The following is a 13,251-nucleotide window of genomic DNA, read 5'->3' on the forward strand; positions in this document are numbered from 1 at the left end:
GGGGGTGAGGGGGCCAGGAGGAAGTGGAAGAAGGTTCAAGGGAGACGTGGCACTTCAGATACACCTAGAGAACCTACCACACGCAGGAAAAGGCACTCTGGGGCAAGAGGACCAGTAAGTAGCAAAGGCACAGGGGGCTGAGAAATCCGAGAAGTACAGAGGGGCAGGAAGGGCAGAGCCGTGGGACAGGGTGAGGGAGCTGAGGCCCAGAGCATAAACTAACCAAGTCGGGGGCCTGAAATTAATACTCAGATTCCATTATAAAATTTTATTTTTTGAGATTTTCCCATTATTGATAAATAAGATACAAAAGCAATCAAAAATCATGAGATTTCCTAAAAATAGTTTTCCATTTGGGGCATCCATCCCTCTTTGATAAAATCACCCTACCTGCTTCAAATTCCGCAGAACAGAGACTTTCACTGGCTACAGAGGCCCCAGTGAACTTCCTGCTCCTTCAAACCAATGAGCACAAACACCTCCCAAGAAGCAATTATACTCAACACAGAGCTTTCCCCACACCAATCTGTGGTTTTATCGGAGCATCACACGGGACCTGCAGGAGCCTGGGGAAGTAGGCAGCGGTGAGCAGGTCTCTGTGCGAGGCCTAGAGGGTGGCCCGGGAATGTCCGCGCTCCCCAGGGGGGCCTGGGAGGCTCGCCGCCCTCTTGTTCTACCTCTTCTGCCCAGATTAGCACGCGTTCTGAGCGGCAGTGTTCCCTCGTGGAAACCCGTCAGGAAGGCAGTGTTTCAGTAGTAATGAAGGCACACCTTGTCCATGGACAATTTTATTCTGTGCAAAACAGGAAGAAGAAGTTGGTGACCCATGTCAACTCTGAAGAACATTCACACAAACCTAATCCAACCTGGAACAGGTCATCGTTTATGACGGACCCACCCAACAATGATCTCACGGAGGATGCATGAGTTTTGGATTCCTCTCCCGTGAGAGGGGGTGGCTGGCAGAAGTAAAAGTGTCCACTTGCAGAAAAGGTTGAGCAATGCTGCTTGCTTCTGCTTTCGGAATGACACTGACCCTGCAAGGCCCAGGGCTGGCTCACCTGTCAATCGGATAAGGTTTTTCACAAAGGTTGACCAGCACGTACAGATGTCTCAAAGCATACTCGTACTAGAGGAAAACACCAAAAAAGACATCGTCAAACACCATCACCACCACACAAGCAACTTCTAACCTGGGAATATCCCACTGTTGTGGTTTTGGGGGGAAAGCACCTCGATCTGTGCCTCTTGAGCTTCTTCAGCTCATGGATCCCCCCCCTCCACTTTTCGGTAATCTGGAGAAGATTGATGGGCTCCCTCTCCTGTGAAAAATGCAGCCTGGCCTGAGGGCTGGCGAGCCTCCCGGAGCGTTCTTGGTGCCGGGCCAGGCCTCCTGACTGAAGAGTCCACATGGCCCTGCTCCCTTCTATTACCTAGGACCACCCCCCCACCCCGCCCACCTGGCTTTTGGTTCTGGGAACCTCATTCTGGGAGGGACACACTGATGAGAGATGGATGGGGGGTGGATACCAAACTAGATAGCACGCAACAGGTAAGACTGAAATAACCGGGATGTTTATCTTGAAAAACCTTCAGGAGAATCTGAGAACTCTCATGGGGAAGAAGGAGCAGATTCATTTTAACCTTCAGGAGAATCTGAGAACTCTCATGGGGAAGAAGGAGCAGATTCATTTTAACCTTCAGGAGAATCTGAGAACTCTCATGGGGAAGAAGGAGCAGATTCATTTTGTGTGATTCCAGAGCGCAAAAGAGTACCACCACCAGGGCTCAGTTGGTTAAGCGTCCGACTTCGGCTCAGGTCACGATCTCACGGTCCGTGAGTTCGAGCCCCGCGTCGGGCTCCGTGCTGACAGCTCAGAGCCTGGAGCCTGTTTCGGATTCTGTGTCTCCCTCTCTCTCTGCCCCTCCCCTGCTCACACTCTGTCTCTCTCTGTCTCTCAATAACGAATAAACGTTAAAAAAAAAAAAAAAATTAAGAATGGATCTTGAGAAGTAAAATTTCTACAAACTTGTAATACATTTATTTTTAGTAAAGCTAAAAAATATTACATATAAGCAGGAAGGTGTACAAATCAAGGGCATAGCTCAGTGAAATTTGAAAAAGTGAATATATGTGTATAACCACCACAGATGGGCCATCATCCTAGGAACCCCAGAACCTCCTAGAAGGTCCTTCCCAGTCATCAAGTGTACTCTTCCCCAAAGGTAAGCGGTAATTACCAACACCAAAGATTCATTTTGCCTGTTTTTGAATTTTATGTAAATGGAGTAATACTGTATATACATTTTGGGGTCCATGTCTTTTGCTCAGTATTGTATTTGTGAAGTTCATCCATGTGGTATGTTGCAGGAGCTTGTTCATTTTCACGGTTGCACAGTATTTCATTATATGAATATACCACATTTGTCAGTGCTTTTTTTTTTTTTTTTTTTTTAATCAGTGCTACAATTGAGGGACATGTCTGTTCTAGTATTTGGCTATTTCAAATAGTGCTGTTAGGAATATACCTGTACTTGACTCGTAGTACAGAAGTGTGGACATTGCTGTTCAGCATATACTCAGGAGTGGGATTGCTGGGTTACAGAGCAGGCGTAACTGCAAATCTACCATAAATGGTACCAGTTTTCCACAGACGGTGACCAATTTCCGCTCCCAACAGCAACGAACGAGAGTTCCATTTGCACCTCGTCGTGGCCGGGAGGCGTCGTTTTCTGTCTTCTTAATTTTAGCCATTCTGTTAGACTTGCCTTTTTCGTGTTTTGTTTTGTGTGTTTGTTTGCATTTCCCTGATGAATAATGAGGGACTGTGCCTGTTTTGTTATGTGTGTGGCTATTTGGGTATCTTTCTTTTTTTTTTTTTAAAAAATTTTTTTTTTTCAACGTTTTTTATTTATTTTTGGGACAGAGAGAGACAGAGCATGAACGGGGGAGGGGCAGAGAGAGAGGGAGACACAGAATCGGAAACGGGCTCCAGGCTCCGAGCCATCGGCCCAGAGCCCGACGCGGGGCTCGAACTCACGGACCGCGAGATCGTGACCTGGCTGAAGTCGGACGCTCAACCGACTGCGTGAAGTTTTGATTTAGCTCCTTTGCTCATTTCTCACCTGGCTGTGTTTTTTTCATAAAAATTCATTAGCATTAAAAATACGTATATAAAAAAATTCTTTTTAAAAAGAGTAACACCACCAGGAGACAGTGCATTTATTAAATGAGGGGGACATTTTTAATCACTTAATAGGTAAGAAAAATACTTCCTTTACAAAGGTAAATAAATGAAAAAATAAAATCGAGAGCTTCCAAGTAATGGAGAGCTGTATCCGAAGTGCCAAGGACTCCATCTCTGGAAGCATTCAAGCGTGACCAGGTGTGCCCGTCACGGCCCGACAAAGCTTTCTACGGGGACAGAAACGTTCTACAAAATTCTCCAGTTCGGCAGCCGCTGGCCGCCTGTGGCAACCGTACAACTGAAATGTGGCCGATGCCACTGAGAGACTAAGCGTTACATCTTACTGCGTTTGAATTAATTTAATTCATTTAAGTTGAAATGTAAGTAGCCATACGAGGCTGGCAATTACCATACCAAAGAGCACAGCTCTAAAGCAGAAGTCGGCGAACTTTTTCTGTAAAGGGCCGGATTGGAAATATTTTAGGCTTTGTGGGCCGTATGAACTACTCGATTCTGCTGCAGTGTGAATGCAGCCATAGACACGATGCCGCATTTAGAGCAGGGCTGTGTTCCAATATAACCATTTATAGGGGCGCCTGGGTGGCTTGGTCAGTTAAGCGTCCGACTTTGGCTCAGGTCATGATCTCACAGTCCGTGAGTTTGAGCCCCGCATCAGGCTCTGTGCTGACAGCTCAGAGCCTGGAGCCTGTTTCGGATTCTGTGTCTCCCTCTCTCTCTGCCCCTCCCCTGTTCATGCCTGCCTCTCTCTGTCTCAAAAATAAATAAACGTTTAAAAAAAAAAAAAATTTTTAAAAAAAGGGGCTGCGGGTAGGATCTGGCCCGTGGGCCGGTTTGCTGACCCCCTTCCGTAGGAGGATCCCGGCATCACGTAGCGCTGACCACAGGCGCCTTCCACCTGACGTTCTACAATCTGCAGAAGTTTGTTACCTTGTCCTCCACGGGCCAGCACCTGACTCCAACAATAAGGCTTGGGGAGGGGTCAGAACAGACCCGAAAGGGAGAAAGCCTATGTGACCGGTGTTTGGCCGGGACAGCACAAGTGTACAGAGAAGGAATGCCCCTTCAGTCAAATATAAATGGGAGTTGAGTCATGACTGGTAAGCTCCTACCCACAAAACAACTGAGTGTGTCTGGGGCCAGGATTTATGGTCAGTGAATTTGGCTGAACTTCCTCCTCTTGTCCCCATCAAAGGCCTCTGAATGAGTCCATTGTTTCCTCAGCCTGGATGGAACCTTCTACAAGGCAACGCATCCCACGTGATTTCTAGTGGACAACCTTAATTTAGCTTTAGGGGTTGAAGACACAGGGAAAGAAAGGCTCAGTTGACCCAGGGGAGGCAGGGTGCAGCAGCCAGCGGCCCCCAGGGCTCCAGGCTTACCGTGGGTGAGTGCCAGTTGAAGCAGTGTGTGCGGAAGTGAGACACGGCTGCCTGGTAGCAGTCGTGCGCCGTGAGCTCGGCCCTCTCCGACAGCAGCCCCTCCGCCTCAGCACCGGACCTCGCAATCAAGGAGACGATCTTTTGCACCGACTTCTCGATGACATGCCTAGCCTGTGAAGAAACACATCTTTTCAAAGTGTACCTTACTTAACGCAGTCTCTCTTGGAACCCTGGATCAGGTTAGGAGCCCATTTAAAGGCTTCTCTTCGTGCAACTTCTAACCCAGGATGTCAAAACAGATGCCAACAGAGGCGTCCTACAGAAGGCAAGAGGTTGTGCACGCGAGGCTTCTGGAACAGCTAGAAGCCTTTTAGAAATACCCTGCCTTTCCGATGTCTTCTCGCACAACGTTAACATTTAAATCTAAATACCTGAAGAGCAGGCATGGCCCACTCTGAGAAGAGGAGGGGGACGTAGAAATTGTGCCAAAGTAGACTGTTGTCCCACAAATGGTGCAGTGTGTTCACAGGCACTTTGCCTCTTCCAGAAACCACCAGACAGATAGAGGGGCACAGAGCGGGCATCGTTTCCTTCCCAAATGATGAATAAAAAAAAATACCTTCGCACAAAATGAGTTTATTACTGCTATTTCTAAATCGGTTAATATTTTGAAAATCTCAGTGTTCAGGGGCTCCTGGGTGGCTCAGTGGGTTGAGCATCCGACTTTGGCTCGGGTCATGATCTCATGGTCCGGGAGTTCGAGTCCCACATCAGGCTCTGTGCTGACAGCTCAGAGCCTGGAGCCTGCTTTGGATTCTGTGTCTGCCTCCCTCTCTGCCCCTCCCCCGCTCACACTCTGTCTCTCTCTCAAAAATAAATAAACATTAAAAAAAATTTTAAGCCTAGTGTTCAGGTAGCAAAATAAAAATGTCTTCTAAGCAACTAGGTGTAAAAGGGAAACACCCACATGCCATGACTTCTTGGCAGGATACAGGAGAGAGAAAGAGGTCAAGGTCAGATTACTAATGAAGAATGAAGATGAGGACAGCCGCTGCTCACTCCTCTGTTACACAGAGCACAGACTAGTCTCCTTTCCCACATACCCCCATGTGCCAGGCGGAGTGGCCCCAGAGTGCTGTCACCTGGCTCCAACAATGCTGGATAACTGTCAGGAGGCAGAGACCAAGTTCATACATGCTGCCCGCTGAGGCTGGGAGCAGTATCCGGAGATGGTTCCTTTAACCACTACTTACGTCCAGATGCCTGTGGATCTTCTCCACGAGGTTCCTGGACTCCTGAAGATCATTGGTGCTCATCAGCTTCCTTTTCATGATGGTGAGGGGCACCTCAGGGCTTGGGGTGAGGTCAAGGTCCTTGACCGGAGGCAGGGAGATGGGAGAACTGGCTTTGTGTTTCATACCCTGAAACTGCATCACCTTCATGGAAGAGATCGACTGAGGAGAGAGGGAGAGAACCAGTCTGAGTGGGAAGAGTGGATGTGCCACACATACCCTGGGTCCCGCCTCTCCGAGGGAGGCTCACAGTTCACACCACGTGGTTTCAGGACCACCGAACAGCCACAGTCGCAGCCGGAAAACAGAGGCTTGGCCCTCAGCAGCGAGCAACGCAACACATTTGAGCTCCTGAAATCCACCGATGATGAACTTCAAAAATACCCAGCATCTAGGGGCACCTGAGTGGCTCAGTCAGTTAAGCGTCCGACTTTGGCTCAGGTCATGATCTCATGACTTGTGGGTTTGAGCCCTGCATCGGGCTCTGTGCTGACAGCTCGGAGCCTGGAGCCTGCTTCGGATTCTGTGTCTCCCTCTCTCTCTCTCTGCCCCTCCCCCGTTTTCACTCTCTCTCTCTCTCAAAAATAAACATTAAAAAAAATAAAATAAATATCCAGCATCCTTTACAGGAGAACTGCTAATTATTTCATATATAGACGATCCTTACTCCACAGTCATGCAGAGCTGGGGCCAGAGTCGTTTCAACCAATGACGACCTGGGTTGTGCTCCCCTATCCATGTTAACCTGCCTGTCCCTAGAGACCAGGAATAGGAAGGTGCAAAGCATCCATTCAGGTTGCAGCTGAGGCCTGGGTCCACTGAGATGGACAGAGCTAAAGCCACAGAGGGTCCGGCTGACAGTCGGGGCCAAACAAGCATGACGGCCAGACTCTGCCTGCACAGGTCACTCCAGACTGGAGCCCAATCAGAGGGAGAGAAACGCTACAAGTATTCTTGTTCCTAAACCAAGCAACAATACTCGAAAAAAGTTCTAAGACAAAAAAATAAATATGCAGAAACACGTAACATTTGGCAAAGATCCATCATACCTCTTCGACCAAGACCAGGAAGGGCCAGCGCCGAGGAAATCACAAAGTGAACAGGAAGCCAGGGACAAGGAGCTGTGGCTGGGTGCCCTCTCCCCCGTGAACCCCCCAAACGGCCAGGGTGCCTCGTCCAAGTCACCTCGCCCCTTGCCTTCTCTCTGCTCCCCGCTCCGGAACCCCCACTCAGAAGCCCGGCCAGGCCCGTGGCATCCTGAAGGCCTGTCTCGTGGCCTCCAGGCCCCAGTCCACACTCTGCCAGGGACGAGCTGAAGGCAGCTGGCCTGACCAGCTCACAAGTTTTTCTAGAAGGCCCATGCTTGCATCAGAGGAACGGGTCTCAGCCGGCGAGCACTCAGATGGTGGCAGGCCGCTTGGGGAGTGGTGTCGGGTCACATGGAGAGGTACACAGACCACCTCCTCCTCTGCACATCCCAAGGGCTGCCCCTCCCCCCCCCCCCGCCCGCTCGTGGTGGCACATAAGGCCCAAGCCTTCAGCAGCCACCTGCTGTGACCTCTGTTTAGACATCCCTGATCATCTTACCCATTTAACCACCTAGGTCCCTTCTGGGCAGTGGCGGGGCAGGGGAGGGGGGAGCGGAAGTCCCTAAGTTCTAGCCAAAGGGTGAAAGTAACAAGTGCAACGTGCAGGATGTGGGGTCCTAGGAGGCAGAAGCTTTCAATCCAGAGACCTCTTAGTGTGTGCCAGCCCTGTTCAGTGCTTTGGGTGCACGACCTTCTTTAATTGTACACTGAGGCTCTGACCAAGGAGGGAAGGGAGATGCAGCGAAGCTAAGGAGCTCGCCCCAAATCTCACAACTCTGCGAGTTTGAGCCTGGTAAGGTCCGACTCCAGAGCCCGGGCCCGGGGCCCAGGATGCAGTTGGCTGTGAGAGGCAGGGCCATCGCCGCCTCGGCCATTTCTCTCCTGGGTCCCCATCTCTCTTCGCCAAGAGATCGACGTTCCAGGCGAGTTGGCCTGAGGCTCGGGAATCCACGGAGGGGGCCAGGCTGCCCTTCTCACCTTGTTTCCATACTGCATGACGTGGCTGGTGTTGGTGTGGGATTTCACCAGCTGGTACTGCTTGTGGAGGGTCTCTTTGGTCAAGTCCTCCTGCAAAGATGCCAACGCTGAAGTCCTCTGACAAGTCAGAGCTGACGGCTCAGCCTCAGCTGGACGGCCGGACCCTAGGGACTCACCACATCCGAGTCCTCCATCCAGTTGACGCTGTACCAGTCCCCCAGGTACGTGGACCTCTTCTCGTCATAGTAACAGGCATAGGACGACTCGGTGGGGTTGGCAGCCGTGGTCGCGTAAACTAGTAGGAGTTAAAGACATCTTTTGATTATGTTCTCCTCTCTGCCGTGGCTCCCACCCGATGCGTGAGCCTCTCCCTCCCGCCCGGTGTGATCAGAGCTCGCCACCTGCCAACAGCACGGGCAGGACAGAGAGACACGGCCGTACCCAGCCCTGCTCACTTGTTTACAGCAACTGCCTAAGATGAAATGGGGAAGACAGAGAAGCTGGCTGACGGACGCGGCCGGCGGTAATAAGCAGCCCGCGTGCTTGTTAGGATATTAAGCGATTCTAGAATAATCTGAACCATTTCAATAGCTCTGGAAACTTGAAGAACATGTACCTAATTTCATTGCTGGAGAAAGCTAACATTTACCAAACAAACGAACACTCTGAATATACACAATAGCTACCGTTTACTACCTAGCTGCTATGGGCTCAAAATCGTGCTGGGCAAGTGGCATCACTTAAAATGCAACTCTCCCAACAGACAGCATCTTCATCCCCATTTCACAGACGGGGGTAACTGAGGGCCAAAGAGGGTAAGTCAACTGCCCAAGATCAGATGGCCGGCAAGCAGTGCATCACAAAGGGACCGAAGCTCGTCCAAAGGCTATGTGATCTTGGACTTAAGTAGCTTTACTAGAACCTGGAAGAGCACCATGAAGCTCACATCACATTCTTTATTGTTTATTTATTCTTTATTCCTGCCCACAGTAAACCCCTCACCCCCGCTTCTGTGCACCAGGCTGCCCTAAGCCCCTGCTTATACACACCGCCCGGTTCTTCACGTCGGCAGAATCAATGACCAACTGCGCCACTGAGCAACCTGCCCACCCAGCCTGGCTCAGAGGCCAGCACGACCACCACGTACCATTGATGTCGGAGGGCAGGTGGCGCATCATGGACCCAGACTCACAGGCTTCGATGTAGAACACCATCTGTGAGGTGAAAGAGACACATGACCTCACACCCTGGCCAGGCACGGACCTCTCACAAATGCGGGCTCTGCTCACATTCCTGTCCCATCCTTAAGGGTCTTTTGACTCTTCCTTCTGGGAGAGATCTCTGCCGTGAGAGGCTGCTGCTGGAGGCTACAGAACCTGCTGTCATGCAAACCGGAAGGACTCAAACCTATTCATTGCTAACAGACGAAAATGATCCATTAGTTGAAATGGTGCAGAGCGAATGGTGCCATAGACAATGCTAAGGAAAACTGTTCCACCGTCCAGTTCAGGGAGACGGTGCGGCAGGCCCTCTTTCCACATTTCTATCACGTGCATGCCCGAGCTGGTCAGTTTCTATAAAGGGTGCTACAAGGGCGAGCGACGGCCAACGTGAAAATTAGACGATGGTGTTTTCCTCCCCGGCTGCTCCCAGTTGAAGTCAGTGCTAGAACAGTGGTCTTCAAAGTGGTCCCTGGACCATCAGATCCATGTCAACTCAGAAAGGCAAGTTCTCAAGCCTCTCCCCAGGCCTCCAAGTCAGACTCTGGAGGTGGGGTCCACACTTTGTTTTAACAAGAGCTCCAGTGATCCTGATCTAACAGCCAAAGCCCTAGAATTACAATTTACAGTTTAATCCCGGGAAACCAGCGGTCAAGACCGATCCCAAGGAGACTCCCCAGATGACAGCCATTTGGGGCTGGGGCAGTCACGGTATACGGCAGGCTCTGCGTCTACTGCCTTCCTCGTACTCCTCCCCGCAGGCTGCCCCAAGCGCTGACGTTACCTTTTGGTACATCTTGTGTTTGTACATGTACTGGATGGTCTTATTCAGATCCTTTACGTGAAGCTGAAATATAAGAATACGGACATTCAGCCCAACATCTCCAGAGAACCCCCCTAAAAAAAGTCCTAATGATGCTTTGTAAATTGTTATTTACCGGTCCTTAGAAAGAATCACGGTGAACAGCACTATCCCAAAGTGGCACCTCATGTGTTTTATTCAAATATTTAAAAAGGGGAAGAGAGGGGCGCCTGGGTGGCTCAGTCAGTTAAGCATCCGACTTCAGCTCAGGTCATGATCTCACACTTCGTGGGTTCGAGCCCTGCGTCGGGCTGTGCTGACAGCTCGGAGCCTGGAGCCTGCTTCGGATTCTGTGTCTCCCTCTGTCTCTGCCCCTCCCCCGCTCATGCTGTCTCTCTGTCTCTCTCAAAAATAAATAAATATTAAAAGAAAAAAAATAAAAAGGGGACAAGAATGTGCTCTCTCCTCCATCACTTCGTCTGAAGCGTTCAGAGACCGTGTTCTATTACTGCCTCTACTGCAATGCACCCAGGTCTGGGGACCTTTTACTAAGGCTCAGATACGAAGACAAATGCAGGCAAAACTTGCCAGACAGATTTCAAGCCGCTACGCGTGTCCCCCACACTCACCTGCCACACACAGAAACCAACTCTGGTAGGACATGAGAAACACACATCCCAGGTTTCATGTCAATGCCAAGGTTTTGTTTGCTAGTCTCCTACTTTGTATTTATAATTTTAAGGAAAACTCACATCGTCATTAGGAAACACCAGTATTCCAGTAGCTCCATGATCGGTGAAGTAAACGAACACATGATCCCGGGGGCCGCTGCCGAGAGAGTGGGACACACAAGGTCAAAATTTCCACTATTTCACTTCGACTTCTCTGAAAAGTTGCTCCATCAAAAAAGGAAGAAGATGCTCCAGGACTACGGTCTACTGTTGGGTGGTGCCCTCTGCTCCTGCTGAGGGTGATCCTGAACCACAAGGCACATCCCAGAGCCTCAGAGCTGTGAGTTACGGTCCGGGAGGAGACATCTGCTGGGTGGCTTGGGTTCTGGACCAGGTATGATTCAAACAGTGAGGTCCTAGGGGCACCTGGCGGCTCAGTCAGTTGAGCGTCTGACTTTGGCTCAAGTCATGATCTCAAGGTTTGTGGGTTCAAGCCCCACATCAGGCTCTGTGCTGACAGCTCAGAGCCTGGAGCCTGCTTTGGATTCTGTGTCTCCCTCTTTCTCTGTGCCTTTCCCGCTCATACTCGGTGTGTGTGTGTGTGTGTGTGTGTGTGTGTGTGTCTCTCTCTCTCAAAAATAAATAAATATTAAAAACATGGGTTTTTTTTTCCTAAACATTGAAGTCCTTTGGCAATCAGGCCTCATGCCAGCGGCCATACTCTCCAACCAGATTGCCCTAAGATGAGGGAAGGAGGTCAGCACACACAGCTGAACACAGTCCTTCAGCTCAGACTTCTTCCCTTCCAGGCCCCTCAGCCTGCACACAGTCTGCCCACTGTGTGCCCGGCCCACCTGCCCATCCTTGTGCCCACTGTTCCCTTCTAGCATGAAAGGAACAGCACCATTTGCCAAGGATCTGAGAGAGTCTGAGGGCATGTTACTGAAGTCCCTGACATCACTTAACGTGCTACATCAAGAGATGCTAACAAGCCATCGGTCACGGTCACCCAGAGCCGGCAGCAAGCAGTGGGGTGGTTTTCCCCAGGACGAAGGTGAGAGCTGTGTATACGCATGTATGCCTCTCCCCCACTGGGCTGACCTCGAACACAGCACAGAACCGGAAGGCCAGACCCTACAACCTGACCGGCTGCAGGGCTTCCCGCCTGTCTCAGTGTTTTGTGCTGGCAGTGAAAAATACCAGCCCTAGGATCGTGGACAACAAAAAGCAGTCGCTTCAAATGACGGAGAACATTTCATTAATGATAATGAAGGACCCTGGCTCCTAGGATTAATTCAGTACAGAAATGCGCTCCCCAGTGAAGCCATCGGTTCCGTGCGGCCTGTCGTAAGTCAGGACAAAGCTCCCACTCTGTTACTTCTCATGAGTAAACAGGACGGGAGCAAAGAACAACACCTATTTGGGGGCCAAGTCATTAGGAAAGTGTGGGAGCCTTTATAAGACAGACATTACCTCTTCAAGACCTTTCCAGATCCTTTGCCCTTCACTGCTTCTTCATCACCTCTTAACACAGCAAGGAAATTTTCTGGGGTCACATCCTACAAAGAATTTGGAAGTCAAAATCAGACATACGTGTTATTCTCAATCGGAGCATTTGCTGAGTCTGTAGCAGACCTGAGCCAGCGGTCCACAGATCTCCGAGGCTCAAGGTTTAAGAGCAAACACTTTGGAACCAAAGTAGACCCAAAGCAAGGCCAGTGTTTCTGGGGCCTGTGCATGACCTCTTCTCAAATATCATCTCGCCTTTGGCTGATGGCAACTCAGCAAGCCCGCCTTTCCTTCCTAACCATCCCAGAGTCCATGTGCGGAAACCCAAAGATGCTGGTAGGCAGGGACACACAGCCAGGGAAGAGCAAAGCACCTCAGAGGCACAGCAGAAAGGGAGGAGAGGCACCAGCACTGGGCCTCCCTTTGCATCCAGCTTGTTGCCTAGGAGGTCAAATCCCAAGGACACTTGATGTCCTTAAAGATTTTATAATGCTGATGCCTGATCGTTTAAAAAAGCAATACGGGGCACCTGGGTGGCTCAGTCGGTTAAGCATCTGACTCCTGATTTCAGCTCAGGTCACGATCATGGGATCAAGCCCCAAGTCGGGCTCTGTGCTGAGTGGGGAGCCTGCTCAAGATTCTTTCTCTCTCCCTCTGCCCCCCTCTCCTGTACATGCTCTCTCTAAAATAAAAGATAAAAATAAAAATAAAGCAATACAGAAAAGTACAAAGGGGGAAAAAAATCGCCAAAAATCCTACCCCCTACCACTAAGATTTCAGGTATTTCTTTATCACACTATATAAAAACAATTTCATAAAAATGAGACCATCTATGTTACAAGCATGGTATGTTCAATTCAACTGTGCTGGAATTTAAAAAAAAAATTGAAAGAATTGCTGAATTTCAGATAGATGCTCCTTTATTACCAGGAATATTAGTTCCTAAGAGATCCCTCTACAATCTGGAAAACCATGCGGTGGCAGTCATTATGGTATCTTCAAAAATGTGTCAATTGATAAAGCCTCAATCAATTGGGAGGGATAGAATTCAATTGGGAGCGATATAATTCATAAGTGATACACAATTACAATTAATGAAAAAC

The 13,251-nt window shown here is 49.8% G+C and overlaps 1 protein-coding gene across 1 annotated transcript in view; it reads right to left on the bottom strand.

Annotated features, from left to right (window-relative positions):
- Positions 1 to 253: 253 nt before the first annotated feature.
- Positions 254 to 13,251, bottom strand: part of LGMN (legumain) — a 36,465-nt gene continuing 23,467 nt past the window's right edge. The window contains exons 5-14 of the mRNA XM_058740108.1: positions 12,113 to 12,198; positions 10,721 to 10,796; positions 9,951 to 10,013; positions 9,094 to 9,160; positions 8,123 to 8,241; positions 7,947 to 8,036; positions 5,842 to 6,042; positions 4,589 to 4,759; positions 1,062 to 1,129; positions 254 to 793 (exon numbers count right to left, since the gene is read on the bottom strand). Coding sequence (XP_058596091.1) covers positions 751 to 793; positions 1,062 to 1,129; positions 4,589 to 4,759; positions 5,842 to 6,042; positions 7,947 to 8,036; positions 8,123 to 8,241; positions 9,094 to 9,160; positions 9,951 to 10,013; positions 10,721 to 10,796; positions 12,113 to 12,198 — 984 coding nt within the window. The 3' untranslated portion in view covers positions 254 to 750. The remainder of the gene's footprint in view (positions 794 to 1,061; positions 1,130 to 4,588; positions 4,760 to 5,841; positions 6,043 to 7,946; positions 8,037 to 8,122; positions 8,242 to 9,093; positions 9,161 to 9,950; positions 10,014 to 10,720; positions 10,797 to 12,112; positions 12,199 to 13,251) is intronic.

Source organism: Neofelis nebulosa, chromosome 7 (genome assembly GCF_028018385.1).
Source record: "Neofelis nebulosa isolate mNeoNeb1 chromosome 7, mNeoNeb1.pri, whole genome shotgun sequence".
Taxonomy (NCBI): Eukaryota; Metazoa; Chordata; class Mammalia; order Carnivora; family Felidae; genus Neofelis; species Neofelis nebulosa.